Source organism: Pelobates fuscus, chromosome 2 (assembly GCF_036172605.1).
Source record: "Pelobates fuscus isolate aPelFus1 chromosome 2, aPelFus1.pri, whole genome shotgun sequence".
NCBI classification, from domain to species: Eukaryota; Metazoa; Chordata; class Amphibia; order Anura; family Pelobatidae; genus Pelobates; species Pelobates fuscus.
Window position 1 is genome coordinate 281,746,879 of NC_086318.1, and position 17,760 is coordinate 281,764,638.

A 17,760-nucleotide genomic window follows, 5' to 3' on the forward strand; every position below is an offset into this window, starting at 1 on the left:
ACTAATATTATAGGAGTTATGATGGTTTGAAATATTGTTACATTTTCTGTACTTGGAAGTAAGGAACGTATCGGTAGGCCTGTAAATAAAGTGGGGTAAAGGAAGTGTGCCAAAATGTATTCACTCAACAAACACCAACATTATCACAACATAGAATCTTAAAATGCTAAGAGTTGGAATGCTGGTCTTATTTCTATCTCTGGTTGAGGGATGTATCGGCAGTAGGCTGTTGACTTCCAGCACCGCACAACATGGAATTCCATAGAAACTGGGGATAAGGGAGGAGTAAGGTTCGGAAAGATCAATAATCAGCCTCTTTTGTAAGGAGTGTTTCCCCGTGACAACACCTATTGGATTTGTCCGCCAAATAGCAAAGGGATGTGTGGGAAAGGGGCCTAGGATAAACCCTTGATCCAATTTGTGTAATAAAAGTATGTCAACTGAATCTGGGTCATTGATAGCTGACTGCAAGTTTTTACATTCCATAATACCAACAGTTAAGGCAAAAATTCCATTCTCAGACCTGGCTGGTAAACCATGGGGTTGTTGGCCCGAAACTGAGACGTCACTAGGACAAAGATTTGTTGAGTGGGAGGTTGAAGAACACAAAGCACAGGCTGATGTCCTCAAGCTGGCAAAATGCCTACAGAACAACGTTGTGTCCAGTTTACACAGGCCGAGAATGACCTATGATAATCATAAAAGGCGTATCCGCCGTATTTGTGCCCGGTACACCAGCTTATGCATATACGTGTCAAATTCTTCTCTCCTATGTGGCAAATTAGTACACACTGCACCTCTATAGATCCCAAACGCCAGTACATATTCGGGAATTCACGTCCTTCCCTTCCAGAATATCTTTGTGGATCTAAAGAGGTACCATATGGGCTTGTGTTATCATGAGAATGCCAATTGGGGATATGAGGACTGCTACATTACCCTGTAAAATAGCCGTAGCAGCCGCTAGAGATGTAGTATCTGACAAAGTCTGGTTCGTTGCCACATGGCAAGACTCTAATCTCTCGATTCTGGATCTAATTTTGCCCATTGATGGTAGGAGACATACTCAGGAGATGTTGCAAAACACATATTGGGGTGTCCTTTGTCAGTAACACATAACAGGAACTGAGGATCCATGTCTAAAATACAATGTGAGAGAGAAATAACAAAAAAATGACTTCCCAAAGGTTTGACTGGTGATATAATTAGTGCATGGAAAGTGTTAAAATACCACCATTTGAAATACCCTAAGGTGTCTATGTTTCAAAAATATATGGTTTGATGGGGGTAAATTACATTGGCCGGCTTAAAAAAATGTCCCAAATAGGACTTGGGTACATGATGATCAGCTGTGAAAATTACAAATAAGGTATTTTAGCCCCTAGAGAACCCGACACACCTATACATGGGTGGTATCACTGTACTCAGGAGATGTTGCTGAACACATATTGGGGTGTTCTGTGGCAGTAACCCTTAAAGTTCTCAGTACATGTATTCTTAAATTGCCATGTGTGTCAAAAAAAAAAAAAACATTTTTTTTTTTTTTTTTTTTTAATTTGGCATAGATTGGTGGTAAAATTGTTGCATGAAAAGAGCCACATACCACAAGTTATATACCTTAGGTTGTCTTCTTTTAAAAAATATATACATGTGAAGGGTTATTAAGGAATTCTGACAGATATCAGTGTTACATTGTGTCACGAGCGTGGGTTATAGGCCCAGACGAGACAGTGGGGAGAGTGTGGAAGTGACAGGGTTAATGACACCAGACCCCTGGTTACCTGTTGCTAGTCCCAGGAACCACTCAATTAACCCCTGCAATCCATTCTACACTAACCCCTTATTACACACTTTACTGCCACCACCAAGACTTTTAAACCCGGGCGTCTTAAGTTACCCCACACACAGGAGAATTATAGAATCACAGTTCTACTTTTACTGATCAAACACATATAAATAACCCTTTTTGGCAACATGTTTACCTGAGCTTTCCTTTTGGGGAGTGAAGCTCATAGAGAACAGAGACACAAGCTGATTAATTAAACATTTAATCTGACAAAAAAGATTCACAGTGCTGAGTACAAAATACAGAAATAAATGGCATACAGATAACAAATTGCAAAACAGTACATAAAATAAAATAGAAGAAAACACAAGAAATTCCTTACATATATTTACCCCATATAGAATTCTTGTGGGAGTCTTAGATGGTATAGGTCTCCTAGAAGTTGCTGACCAAAGAAAAAATGAATAACTGAACTCCTCTGGATAGTCCAGCACCCTCATTATATATCTAAACTAGTTGTTTCTCAGTGGGCAGGCCCCTGGGGGGGAATCAGAGGGGGTTGGTCTGGCAGTTTATTGTCCACTATCTGCAATTCCTTATGTCCAGCTCTGGTGTTGGCTATCTAGATGTTTTATAGTCTAGTCCTGGTGCCAGATCAAAGACCACAATAAATGTCATCCCAAGGTTTACAAAAAAAACAACTCTTAACATATATAAACACACATCAAACACCAACTCGTGCTTTTGGCATGACACCTCCCCCTTAAGATGGTGGACAGAAAAATTCAGCTACAGGCTGATTTATCTGTCTACCATTAACCCTCTACTCCCCCTGCAGAGACAGACCATCTGCATTCCCATGCAAGCTGCCCTTTTTGTGCTGGGCAGTGAAATTATACTGTTGGAGGATTAGGCTCCAACGGAGCAGTTTATCATTGTTACCTGACACCTGCAGCAGGTTGTAATCAGTCCATACCACAGCTACATCCTCAGCAAACATGCCTGATTTGCCTGTTTCAATTTCCCATCGATCTCTGGTAACATCCCTTAAACCACACCCACTGCGCTCATGTATTAGTTGTAAGGGGAAGAAACCAAAGGATTTCTGCAGCACTCCCCGGTAAGCACACAAAAAAGCAGACAGAGAACACTCCCAGGATAGATGTGCTGTATCAACACCCATCATCTCTTTCATTTTGGGGTCTGTCTGCTGGGCTGATTGCACTATCAGACTTTGAATGTTTGGTTCACAATCAGAAAGTTGCTTAGGTGTATGCGTGAGTTGTGATAAACTGACAAGGTTCCTGGTTCCTCCAACAGTATGTTCCCTGCAGCCATCCTTCCTGGACCCACAGACTTTTACTCCAGGTGATCACACATACAGAACTTTGGAAACTGGCTAAGTCTGGCACAGAGTAAAGCTCACACACCCTCTGCCCTCCCTCGTAGCCTTGCTGTCCCTTCACATTTTCACCCAGTACATCACATACATCTGCTTCAGGCACATATATTCATTCAGCCCCCTCTCGCTGGAAGGCTTTTCCCATACATTTTCACAGGAAACATTTGACCCCCCCCCCCCCCCTTGATCAGATACAGAATTTTGCACACACTCACATAATTTCTTCTCCAAGGCAGGCCATCCTCTCACAATCTCACATAGCCCCTCAGACTCTCCTGCTGCAGCCCTGACACACTGCTGACTTGTTACCACTGCGGCTAGTGGTACACATGCCTGGCTCTCACCTTCCTCCTCCTCCTTCTTACTCTCTGACATCCCAGCCTCACAGTATTTTGATACAGGCACATCACTACTCACCCCATCTCACATTTGGTAGACATCACTGGTTCAGTAACAGGTATATATTTATCCACACCCTGCTCTCCCTCCAAGCAATCACAGTTCACAAGGTCTCCCAAAGTTTCACACAATACCGTAGGTGGAGCAGTCAGCCCTTCTGGCTCACAAACAGTGTCCTGTGGAGCATAGTGACACAGCATCCTGCCCAAATCATTCCCCAACAGAACATTCCCCTCCGAAATTCCCCTCCGAAATCCCCACTTCCCGCAAACCTTTGTCTGCACCCCAATCAAGGTACACACATGCCAGGGGCACAGCGGGGCGCACACCCCCAATTCCTTTGATGGACATGGTTCTTCCAGGGATTATGTCCTCTGTATTCACTACTTCAGGGCGCACCAGGGTGAATGAAGCTCCAGAATCTCTCAGTCCCATGGTCACTCGGTCACCCACAATGACACTCTGCAGGTTATCGTCTCGTTTCCCCACGGACCCACCCACAAGCAAAACTGATGGTGCCTCTCCACGGGCTGGTGAGGGTATATTCCTAGTGGGGAAAGTCCTGCTCAGATGACCAATCTGGTTGCATCAAAAACAACGGCGGGCATCTGATTCACTTGACATAGCCCCGCGTAGCGCTGGCAGTCGGCGGTGAAGTTCTCACTGCAGATCTTACAGGTGATGATTGAACTATAGCTTCTCTCCAGGTCAAGGAAGAAGCGGACATCAGTCCACGCCTGGATGTGGGTGCATGGATGTCGGCATAGTCATCTGCCAGTTCTGCAGCAGCCCTAGCATTTTTTGGCTTTCTTTCCAAAATCCACTCTCGTACATTAGGGCTCCGGGTCTGCAAGAACTGCTCCAGGACCATTAAGGGCTTCATAGGTAGTAGATTGTACTCCTGTTACCCATCGCCAGAACGTGGTTTCTAATTGTGCAACATATAGAATGCAGCTGGATGATGGGCATTGCGGCATACTCCTAAACTTTTTCCTGTAAGACTCAGGAGTAAGGTTAAAAGTTTTTTGCAATGCAGATTTGATTGCCTCATAGTTGTTATCAGTCTCTGGGGGAAGGGACACAAACACATCCAAGGCTTTCACTTTCAATTGTGGAGTTAAATATCTGCCCCACTGATCTGAGGGTAGTTGATGCTGCCTGCATACTTTCTCAAAACTTTTTAAAAATACATCCAAATCGGGGGCGTGTCCTAGCAGCGCATGGGAACAGACGTGTAAAACGGAGGCTCTCCCGTGTGGTGGCTAATACAGCGTGCAAATAACAGCAATAACGGCAAAAAACACCCTGTTACCGAACGGAACGACTACCCAGCAAGATGGCAACAAAATCCATCAAGAAATTTAAACAAAAAACCCTGCATTCCCACCTGGAGAAGCAGCAGTCCTCGGAACACGATGACCAAGATGGCGCCGACAGATCCCAGTCCCCGTCAAACTGTTCCGACGCAAGAGAGAATATGGCCGTGATGGACGGAATCTCCAACCCGGCTACAGAGCTCTCGGTGAGGAACATAATGATGGAACTTAAAACCTCCTTTAAAGCAGATCTTTTACAGATGACGGCAGAAATAAAAGCGGACATACAAAATGTCGGCGAAAGAACTGCGCGCCTGGAAGACCGCACAGACGAGCTGATTGATGCGCACAACTCTATGGCTGAGGCGCACAACTCTATGGCTGAGGCCTACACCTCGCTGCAGCAGAAACTGCACTCTCTGGAAGAGAGGGTTGCGGACCATGAGGACAGAAGCAGACTAAATAATGTCCGCATAAGGGGTATCCCTGAGTCGGTAGTGAATGCAGACCTCTCCAGATATGTCCAAGACCTCTTCAAGACGCTCATACCGTCTCTAAATAACTTGGAATTAACCCTGGATAGAACACACAGACTCCCCAAAACCCAAACACTTACCCCTAGATGTAACAAGGGACGTGATCACCAGGGTCCACTTCTATAACACCAAAGATAGAATTATGCAAGCCTCTAGAGCACTGAAACAGTGGCCCGATCCATACCAGAACCTCAAAATATTTACAGACCTCTCCTCCGCGACAATGACCTAGCGCAAGACCTTCGCACCTCTTACAGAAGCTCTGCGGAAGGCCAACATACCCTATAAGTGGGGCTTCCCCACCAAACTGCTGGTGAAAAGGAATGGAGTAGATAGGCCGATACGTGATTTCACAGAAGGCAAGAAACTACTCCAGGACTGGCAAATACCGCTTTCACACAACGAAGCGAAACACGGGGCAGATACCATGGCTCTGAAATCCCTGGCTAAAGACTGGGCGCTGAATCGCAAAACCTCTACTAGACCAACAAACTCCAGCGCTCCCACAACCTGATCAACCCCCACGGGAAGGAGCTGCTGAGACATCGCACCCTAGTAATGAAGCTTTGAATTAATGCACTGTAATGTATATGTTGCCATGTTCAATGTTCAATCCACATTCAGATGAGCATACACCTAATCGATTCCATGCATCTTAAAATTCTATCCTTGAACACGAAAGGGCTTAACTCCCCTAATAAACGACGACTGGCTATTGCTGAGGCCAAAAAAAACAAAGCACAGATGGCGTTTTTTCAGGAGACGCATTTTACTTGGCAGGGTAGACCTAGATTTAGTTCCAAAGAATACCCACACGACTTTCATACGTGTTTCACCACCAAAAAAAGAGGGGTCTCCACTCTGATAAGTAGAGATGTCACGTTCTCATTAATACGCAAGATTGGTGACAAGAAAGGTCGCTACTTACTACTTCAATGTTTAATTAATAACAATCCTTATACCCTAATCAATATCTATAGCCCCAATGATAACCAACACGATTTCTTAGTTCTAATATTAGCACTGGCAGAAATGCATAAATATGGGGAGGTAATCATTGGAGGCGACACCAACTTTTTAATTGATAGCACGGCTGACTCCTCTGCCACAGCAACCATCTCTGCGACCTCACGGAAACAAAGAATAGCTCTATCGACTCGCATTTGTGTCACTCTTGCTTCCCATCATTTGGTAGACCCATGGCGCATACAACACCCAACAGAGATTGATTATACATGCCACACAACAGCACATAATAGCTACTCACGAATAGACCGCTTTCTAGTCCCAGCTACTTACCTGCCTAACATAGAGGAATCCACTATAGGGCTTGTTTCATGGTCGGACCATGCTCCCATCACATTAACCATTAAAGAACCTTTTCCCAATAAAGGAACAGGTACATGGAGGCTGAACGACACGTTATTAACAAACCCCAACATTGTGACCCAAATCTCTACTGATCTAACTAATTACTTCAGAGAGAACACTACTGACGATTCCTCTATAGACCAGATCTGGTTGGCTCATAAAGCTTGTATTCATGGCAGTTTTATAAAACATGCTAGCCATGCAAAAAAAAACAAGGACGAATGAATACAATGCATTACTAGCTGAAATTGCACATTGGACGCACTCTAACAAAAAAGACCCCAATCTTGCCACACACACACACAATTGTTAAAGCTACAATCCCGTCTTAGAACCATGGAACTTGCAAAAACAACTTTTATACTGCGAAAAGCCAAATACAATTTTTTTGCCAACGGCAACAGGGCGGGCGCTGAACTAGGTTCCCAACTCAAACTTAAAACAGTCGCCTCCAGGATTGCCCACCTAGATGATGGGAAAGGGAAACGGATTTTAGATCCGCAGGGAATAGTGAACAAGTTTGCAAAGTATTACGAGGAACTGTATAACCTTAAGAATGACCCCAAAACAACTATTCCTACACCTGAGACAATTGACAATTTTTTGACAGGGGTACATTTGCCAAGATTGACGGCAGAGGACCAACATAGCCTAACACAACCCTTCTCCCTAGAAGAACTCTTAGAGGTCATCTCTCACCTCCCGGCCCATAAATCCCCAGGCCTTGATGGGCTCTCCAACGCATATTTTCAAACCTTCTCTACTATCTTATCCCCCCACTTACTTAACATCCTCAACCACAGTGCCACAAAAGGTGCTCTTCCAGAAGAGATGCTGGTGGTGCATATTTCCACTCTCCCTAAGCCAGGTAAAGCCCCGACCCAATGCAAGAACTTCCGGCCCATCTCACTGTTGAATGGGGATGCCAAAATATATGCGAAATTACTTAGTAACCGGCTTGCCCCTATTCTCCATAAACTTATACACAATGATCAATCTGGATTTGTGAGGGGCCGACAAGGCTCTGACAATACCAGAAAAAATCTTGAATATAATTTCCACACTTGAAAAGAGCGGACAAGGGGGTCTTTTTCTTGCGCTGGACGCAGAAAAAGTCTTCGATAGGCTAAACTGGACGTACATGACCAAAGTGCTGGAGAGGTACCATTTTCCCGATGATGTTATCAGAAACATCATGGCCCTCTATGGTGCCCCTACAGCAAAAGTGTCTCATGGCGGATTCTTATCCGCACCATTCCAAATCACAAATGGGACCCGTCAAGGTTGCCCTCTTTCGCCTCTTCTATATATCTTATCGCTGGAACCCCTAGCATATAAGATACGAACGCACCCCAATATACATGGCATTAAAATCCATGACAAATCTTATGATTTAGCACTTTTCGCAGACGACATATTTGTCGCTCTCTCTGACCCCGAACATTCCTTACCCCCTCTAATAAAATTACTAGAAGAGTTCGGCAGAATTTCCTATTATAGATTGAACAAGGACAAGACCCAGGCACTGCCACTAAACTTACCTAGGACACTGATAAACATCTTACAGGACACGCACCAATTTGATTGGAGGTCAACCTCCCTCACATATCTAGGGGTGAAGATAGCTACGACTATACAGACTACCATAAAACTGAATTATAACCCTCTAATAACACAATGCAAAATAGAGATGAATAAATGGAAGCACGTCCTACTATCGTGGTTGGGGAAAATAAATGCCTATAAAATGATGCTGCTCCCGCGCATCCTCTATGTTTTTAGGATGCTGCCACTAAGGATATCCAAACTATTTTGTAAAGCCCTGCAAAAACTCTGTGGCTCCTTTATATGGGAAGGTAAAAGACCCAGAGTCTCATTAACCCTTCTTCAGACTGCCCCCACACTTGGCGGCGTAGGCCTGCCCAACATATGGCAATACCACAGAGCTACAGTCCTAGCGGCCGGCATCCTGCTGCATGCCCAACCCAATCTGATACAATGGACGGACATGGAAAGAGCCCAAGGCTCAGACACATCTCTTGTCGACTACTTATGGACGCCTAAACGACTTAGAAAACAAAGACTTACCCTCTTTCCGACTACACAATACATGGTGGAGGTGTGGGATCAATTTTTACTCACCCTAGGTTACAATGACAAGTTCCATCCCAGAGCGCCTTTGTCGGCCCTCAGAACCGTAAACAGAGACATACCGCTTGCGGACTGGCTGACAGCAGGAATAACACATATCTCCCACCTGACAGAGAACAAGGGGATGACTCCATTCCCTGACTTACAAGCCAAATGGCCCATACCGAACCGTGCCATTTTTTCATATCTACAGCTCAAGAGCATCATCACGGCCTATACACTACCCACGCGTAACACACAAACATATAACCGTATACACTCTTGCCAGGTTATAGATAGATGCTGGACAACACCGACCAAACCAAAGGCACTAACGTTGTGCTATAAAGCATGGCAAGAGGGTACATTGCTTAAACCTCAGCCGCACAGAATGCAATGGGAATCCGACTGTGGCATCACATAGACTGATGAGGAATGGTTGCGGGCCCTAAATGGTTTATCTAAATGGACCCGCTGCTTCTCCCACATAGAAGCCCACAGGAAACTTATGTATCGATGGTACATGACCCCCCAGAGACTCCAACACATATTCACTAATACACCATCTTCCTGTTGGAGATGTAAACTAGAGGTGGGCTTACTATTTCACATGTGGTGGTCTTGTACAGCTATACAGCCACTGTGGAAATTCCGGCCTTCCCTATGACAGCGCCTATTTGTCTGATGCTCTTGTTACCTAAGCACCTTAAACCAGGTGAAAAACAGGTTACGGTATTAATATTCATGGCCGCCAGAAACCTCCTAGCACAAAAGTGTTAGACCACCGACTGCCCCTCCATGCCCCAACTAATAGACAAAATCCACCAATTCTATATATATATGAAAAGATGACGACTGACCTAGCGCACAAACGTCCTCTATTCGAGGAAACATGGGAAAAGACTATAGACGACAGAATAAAAGAATAGGATCTGATAGGACATAGATCTAAGACCAGGGAATAGCAAATATGGAAATATACCCATGTATTGCAACATAAACCTAAACAACCACGTACCCTAAAATACACTCGCTTCCCCTTCCACTCTCTCCCGGTTCGACGGATACCAGTTATACCCCTACCCTTACCCCTACCACAAAGGATTATAAGGAACCTTAACACAGACCAAGATAGGTCCGTACCAGTGAAATAACTGACATCAACGTGTCCCGGTAAAATAACTGGTCATGGATATGTAATTCCTACTAAGCACACTATTGAACAACTGTCCAATCGATAACTGATCGGGCAGACGAGGATGTTGTTGTTGTTGTTATTATTATTATTATCAATGTGTGATATATTGGATACCACCAATGTTGTAGATTACAGAGAATATTGGGAAATGCTTGTGATGATTACCCCGTACCCCTGACCTATATAAAGAAAACTAATAAAGAAATAATTTTTTTTTAAAAATACATCCAAATCCGTCCCTTCTTCAAGGGAAGGAAAATCATCCTTACGGAGCCTACGTGTGCTGGACTCTGATGCATTGCTGTTCAGTGAGGACGGAAGGGTAAATTGCAGTTTAGCAAGTTCCAGCTCGTGTCTCCTTTGCGCCTCCCTTTCGGCCAGCCTCTCTGCAGATTCCCTTTCTGCAGCCTGCTGTTGGATCATCAAGTGCAGGGCCGCCTGCGGATTTGCAGCCATCAGATGCCGAAATAAATCAGTTGAGCAAATGTCCTTAATGTTTTGAGGGGTACAACCACCAGGCATTCCAGTAAGCAACACTCCTGCAGTAGTAGGTAGCTCAGTGACCCTTTCAGTGTCCGTCTCTGGCTGGAAAACATGTCTGTCAGCCTCCACAAGGTCAGCAATAAGTTGTGCCTTATTTTTGCCAAAAGTTGGTAAATCCTTTTCTTGGCACAACAATTCCAAGGCCTCTTTCGAGTGTTTGCGATAGGCCTCCATATTCACAAATAGGATAGAGAAAGAAAAACAAAAGATGGGAGAGGGAAGAACTGTTTTGCACTTTGTATGTATTTTAAATCAGCACTGAGCTTGGTCTTTGGAAATTACACAAAAACAAATATGCAATTTCTTTACCTGAGCTTTCCTTTTGGGGAGTGAAGCTCATAGAGAACAGAGACACAAACTGATTAAGTAAACATTTTAATCTGACAAAAAAGATTCACAGTGCTGAGTACAAAATACATAAATAAATGGCATACAGATAACAAATTGCAAAACAGTACATAAAATAAAATAGAAGAAAACACAAGAAATTCCTTACATGTAGTTACCCCATATAGGATTCTTGTGGGAGTCTTAGATGGTATAGGTCTCCTAGAAGTTGCTGACCAAAGAAAAAATGAATAACTGAACCCTCATTATATATCTAAACTAGTATATATATATATATCTAAACTAGTTGTTTCTCAGTGGGCAGACCCATGGGGGGGGGAGATCAGAGGGGCTTGGTCTGGCAGTTTATTGCCCACTCTCTGCAATTCCTTGTGTCCAGCTCTGGTGATGGCTATCTAGATGTTTTATGGTCTAGGCCTGGTGCCAGATCAAAGACCACAATAAATGTCATCCCAAGGTTTACAAAAAAAACAACTCTTAACATATATAAACACACATCAAACACCAACTCATGCTTTTGGCATGACACATTGTAACGTTCGTTAATTTTGAAGAACAAAAATGGTTTGGAAATAGCAAAGTGCTACTTGTACTTATTGCCCTACAACTTGCAAAAAAAAGCTAAGAACATTTTAACATATTTCTAAACTCAGGACAAAATGTAGAAACTATTTAGCACTGGTGTTTTGGAGGTTGTAGATGTGTAACATATTTTGGGGGTCAAAGTTAGAAAAAAGCGTTTTTTTTATATTTTCATCATATTTTAGTAAAATATTTAGAGTAAATTATAGGATATTATGAAAATAATTGTTTCTTTAGAAAGACCATTTAATGGCGAGAAAAACAGTATATAATTTGTGTGGGTACAGTACATGAGTAAGAGGAAAATTACAGCTAAACACTGCAGAAATGTAAAAAGAGCCCTGGTCCTTAAAGGGACACTGTAGGCACCCAGACCACTTCTGCCCATTGGAGTGGTCTGGGTGCCATCTCCCACTACCCTTAACCCTGCAAGTGTAATTATTGCAGTTTTTTTATAAACTGCAATAATTACCTTGCAGGGTTAACTCCTCCTCTAGTGGCTGTCTACTAGACAGCCACTAGAGGGCACTTCCGTGTTTATAGCTAGAGCGTCGCTGGACGTTCTCACGCTGTGTGAGGACCTCCAGCGTCGCTCAATTTCCCATAGTAAAGTGTTGAAAGCATTTTCAATGCTTTCCTATGGAGAGCTCTAATGCGCGTGCGCGGCATTGCCGCGCATGCTCATTAGGTCTCCTCACCCAGCGGGCGGGATCAGTGTCGCCCACCGGCTGACGTAAGGAAGAGGAGCAGCGGCGGCGAGCAGGGACATCGGCGGGGGTCTCAGGTAAGTGACTGAAGGGGTTTTCACCCCTTCAGCAACCGGGGATGGGGGGGTGGGAGGGAGAGGGGACCTGCAGTGCCAGGAAAATGGGTCCCTTTAACGGTAAGAAAATTGAAAAACGGTCTGGTCACTAAGGGGTTAAAAGACCTTCAAATTCCTCCGAATAAAAAAAAAGTCAGCTTGATAAGAGAGCTCTCTGCAGATCGCTGCCATTGGATGCAAGTGGACTGCCTGAGTTGCCAGGCAGGTCCCAGAAGGCGATCTGCAATTAGGGAAAGGAGGTAAACCGGAGAGAGGGCTAAAACATTTGGGTGTGCTAAGCCACATGCCATAATGGTTTTAATGGGTTAAATGAACATGCATCAGTAGACAATTTTTTTTAACCCCTTCAGGACGGAGTCAATAGTACACGTTCCGATCAAAACAAAATGTAAACAAAAACTGGAATTTGCGCTATATGTCTGTTCACGTAATTCACCTCTTTCATATTAAGTGCACCTACATTTATTATATATCATTTTGTTCAGTAGAAACTGGGCTGTAATTTCTCATAAACTATTCATATTTGAAACATAAATTATTATGAAGAAAATACAAAAACTAAGAAATTAAGATTTAAAAAAAAAAAAAAAAAATTGTCGTTCCACCTGACATTTTAGCTGTAAATGTCATAATACTGTTAGCCTAACTGCAAAAAAAGCACATACTTGGATTCAGCAAAGTCTCAAATGTACAGCAGTACCCTCCATTAACAGTTTTTATGGTGTTTTGGAAAGTTACAGGGTCAAATATAGCACATTCCATTTTTCAGTTTTTTTTCACATTGAAATTTGCCAGATTAGTAATGTTACCTTTGAAACCATGTGGCAGCCCAGGAATGATAATTATCCCCATGATGGAATACCATTTGCAAAAGTAGACCACCCAAGGTATTGCAAATGGCGTATGTCCATTCTTTTTAGTAGCCACTTAGTCACAAACACTGGCCAAAGTTAGCCTTCATATTTGTTTTTGTGTGAAAAAAGCAAAAAAAAACAAATATTTGGCCAGTGTTTGTGACTAAGTGGCTACTAAAAATGACTGGACCCATTTGCAAAACCTTGGGATGTCTACTTTTGCAAATGGTATGCAATCATGGGGGTAATTCTCATTCTCATTCCTGGGCTACCATACGGTCTCAAAGGCAACATAACCAATCTGGCAAATTTCAATGTGAAAAAAATGAAATGCAAGCCTTATATTTGACTCTAACTTTCCAAAACACCATAAAACCTGTACATGGGGGGGTACTGTTATACTTGGGAGACTTCACTGAAAACAAACATAAGTGTTTCAAAACAGTAAAACATATTACAACAATAATATTGTCAGAAAAAGTGCCGTTCATGTGTGAAAAATGCAAAAAACATCACTGTGGCGGAACCAACCTTGCCACTGTGAAATGGAGAAGCCTGGTTGCTAGCCTCCTGCCCTGCGACTATGGCCCTGGGGTGTATTAACCCTGCAAGAAGTGTATTTGGGCACAATGGATTTTTGTATGCTGTTCCCGGCCCTTTAAAAGTTGTAACACTGTTCCCAAGTATTTAAACTGGCACTTCGAATGCAGCCGAAGTCGTCGAAGTGGCCGTCATTCGACAAACGAACACGTGGCGGCGGCCATTTTAACTTAGTCGAACGCGGTCAGCGGTGTGTGCAGCCAAATCTATGGAACAGTTTGCGGCTACTAAATTGCACGAACACCGCTGAACCTAACCTTCTTCGACACCGCGGCTGGAGACTAAGTCCCGTTCGAAGATTCGAACGCCCGGGACTTAGTCGTTTTCTCGGTGTAAAATAGACCGACCACACAGCCCAAATCCCTGGAACTGTTTTGGGCATGAAAATGTGCCTGCGGTCGGTCAAAAAAGTGACTTCTACCTATCTCCCAAACGGCTGGACGGATTCGTATGATTTTTGGGTATGTTTGTATTTGGAATGTGCTGCTTAATAATATGTAACTTATTAATATTGGATGTATGGTTTTAGAGTTATGAAAGTTGGGTAAAATGTATGTTTAAACTGTGCGGATAATTGGGTTACCTCTCAGGCTAAGGGGAGGGAATATTTGGGATGTAACCATTGTGTGATTGGGTAATGTATAATTGTATGTGGGCGTCTCCCTTGCATGGGAGAATTGCATAAAAGCAGAGTGTGTGTAATTAAACCTGAGTTCTTCTTTACCCTCAATTTGGAGTGCCGTCTCTTATTGGGGGAATCTGCTACAAGGGATTGCTATGCTTGTCATATTCCCTTGCTAAATCACTGCTAAGCTCTTGGAATAGCTGGTTCCTGTTTTGGCTCTCTGGAGGAGTCTACGGTGGTTATGGTGTCTGCTGCAGTGCTTGGAGTCCTCAGGAAGCGCTAGGAGCATCCATCAACGGAGGTACCCAGTCGGGGTGCCAGGTGATCCGTTACAATCACTTTTACTAAAAATATCATACTTGTAATACAAGTTATCATTTTAAAAACACTAATATTTGTGTTCAGCAAAGTCTCCCAAGTAAAACAATACCCCCCATGTACAGGTTTTATGGTGTTTTGGAAAGTTACAGGGTAAAATATAGTGCTTGCGAATTAAATTCTCTGCACTTTCTACCTGGGTTGTCAGGCACGTGAAATTTTAATTAATTAAATCACATAATTATGTTAAAAGATGACAAATATACACATAGAATTTTAATATAGATATATATATGTATTTAAATTCTACGTGTATACTTATCTAGTTATTAATGGAAATATATATGTATTTGTATTTTATATATAGATTGTCATTCTAAGTGTATTTGTTACCAATATATAAATATATTAATAACAAAATACAGTTAAGAAATTACAAGAACAGACCTCTGAGGGACACCACTTGCCACCTCTGTCCAGCTTGGAAATTTACCATTAACGACAACTCTTTGTATTCTGTTTTTAAGCCAATGTTCTACCCAAGAACAAGCATTTTCATCTAGACCGATTTCCTTGTGTCTCACACCCCGCCCCTCTATGTGCCTCATTTCTCCACAGCCGCTCCATGTGTCTCATTCTCATACCCATCCATTCCGTACCACTGGTCTGTTAGACTAAAAATGGCCCCAGCTGACATAGGGAAACCCCAGATAATATATTTAAGGCTTTAAGAGAACGTAGTGTACATTTTGTTTTTATTTTCCAAGTTGTTTTTTGGTTTGTTTTTTTTAACAAGTAAAGTGCAGCCCAAGTGACAAGTGCCCAACAGGTCTCTATAAACAGAACCAAAATAAAGAATAAGGCTAAGAGTTTAATGACATATTTGCTATGTGCTTTACAGAAATTGGCCTCTGGCAAACCTATGAGGACTGTTGGTAAACACTCATCCTTGGTACCAGTTTGTAAGTGTTTTTTGTGCTCCAACGCCCTCTTGAATACTCAAGAGTTTAAAGGGACACTATAGTCACCTGAACAACTACAGCTTAATGTAGTTGTTCAGGTGAGATCTATAGCTCCCTGCAGGCAATCTAATGTAAACATTGTGTTTTCAGAGAAAATACAGTGTTTACAGTGATTGATAGGAATACCTCCAGTGGCCGTCACTCAGACGGCCACCAGAGGGACTTTCTATCATGTATGGCCCTAAAAAGGCCATGTACACGTCAGACGTATTAAAATACGTCTGACGTGTGCAGGAGAGAGAAGGCACTGTGTGCACGCCTTCTCTCTCCTGCCTGTCAGCAGAGTAGAGGGGGCAGGCAAAGACCGCAAGCTGAGCATGCGCGGTAGTGTGCTCAGGACTTCATAGGGCGGCATGAATGCCGCCCTAAAAAGTATGCGCGCATGTGCAGCTTAGCCGCGCATGCACACAAGGGAGCAATAACGCTTCCAAATGGAAGCGTCTGATTGTTCCCTGCTCGCGCCCGCCTATTTCGTCATTTTGACGAAATAGGGGGCACAGCTTCACGAGGCTCCCAGCACTGGAACCAGGTGAGTAAAAGGGGCTGCCTGGAGTGTCCCTTTAAGCATTTTAGAATGGATTGATATCTTATCTAGGGTCTACCCAGAGGCTCCAGTTCTCCACAGCTAAGCCCTGCAATGAGATCAGCTGACAATAGCTAGCCTATCATTGCTTTGCTTAGCTCAGAAGACTAAGTAAGAGGTGCTTCTGCACTCCAAGGTTTAGCTCAGATTGAGAGCTGGATCTTCATAAGAAAAAGAAAGTAGAGAATACGAGGAGCAATGCCAGGAGAACCCCATGTGAGAAGTCACACCCCGTTCTAAAACATTCTGAATGAACACATTTCTAATAAAGCTATACTCTTTTTGGAAAATCCGGCCTGTAGTTTCAAATACGAGAGTGGGGAGAGAGATATATTATATGGCTCTGAGTGCTATTAAACGTTATGTACAATTACAAAACATAACCGATGACCGATGTTCTGTATAGTCTGACTGCTCACTAGCCGGTGATAAGCTAGCAGGCTCTCTTACCGCACTCCAATGACAGCCACCACAGCTGGATCTAAGCACTTCCTCATCCGGTGTGCTAACGAATTCAGCTATCAGAATGTCTTCCGACTGCACTCGGCAAACACCGGAACGCCCCCTCCCCTGTGACTTAGTCAGTAACGCCTGCCCCTTTCTGCTCTTCTCCTGGATAACATTCTGTATTATTTTGCTACACTAAGTGCCTATAACTCCGCCCACAAGGCAATCCTTGCCCCTCCTAAAACCGCCTCCCAAGCACATCGTAACCCTGCCTCTCTAATTCCGAAACAGTAACTCTGACTCTCTGCTCCCGCCTACAGTACCTAAAGCTCCTCCCCCTGGTACTGCTAATACAGTGTGTAGGTGTCACAGTCAGCTCTCCAACTTCACCCCTGCAGGACAGCCTGAGAATACAGTACAGCAACCATCACTATGCTGTCCCAATACGCTGTAAAAGTCAAGCAATAAATGTGTACAGTGCTGTACATATACCCTATTAAAATCCAGCAGCAGTCAGTGCCCACTGTGCTGTTCCCTCTGTGTTTTTGAGGAGGAGCAATAGCTGGTGAAGCCACCTCCCTGAAATTCGTTTTTCAAGTAATTATCAGCTCTTGCACAAAAGCATATGAACATTAAACTGTTAATGGCTACAAAAAAACACCACACTAAGTCTTCATTGAATACCATTCTACCAATCTACTTCCCTAACACTTCCCTTGATACCGGAGAAACTGACGGAAGCCAAGCACAGAGAAGTGGACACCGGTTTCTTCAGGAAGGAAGAGATTCTTTATTCGATTCACCGACCGGGGCTCAGAGGGACTTATGTCACCAAAAGTGATGACAGTATCTTAGCTACGTGTAACTAACTAACTGA

The 17,760-nt window shown here is 43.4% G+C and overlaps 1 protein-coding gene across 3 annotated transcripts in view; it reads right to left on the reverse strand.

The window, feature by feature from the left end:
- The window catches only part of LOC134587202 (general transcription factor IIH subunit 5), a 948,377-nt gene extending 931,345 nt beyond the window's left edge, over positions 1-17,032 (reverse strand). For 2 of the 3 annotated variants that reach the window (XM_063443405.1, XM_063443404.1), the window contains exon 1: positions 16,887-17,032. In XM_063443405.1, coding sequence (XP_063299475.1) covers positions 16,887-16,933 — 47 coding nt within the window. In that variant the 5' untranslated portion in view covers positions 16,934-17,032. The remainder of the gene's footprint in view (positions 1-16,886) is intronic. The other variant, XM_063443406.1, reaches the window with a different exon arrangement.
- Positions 17,033-17,760: the final 728 nt, after the last annotated feature.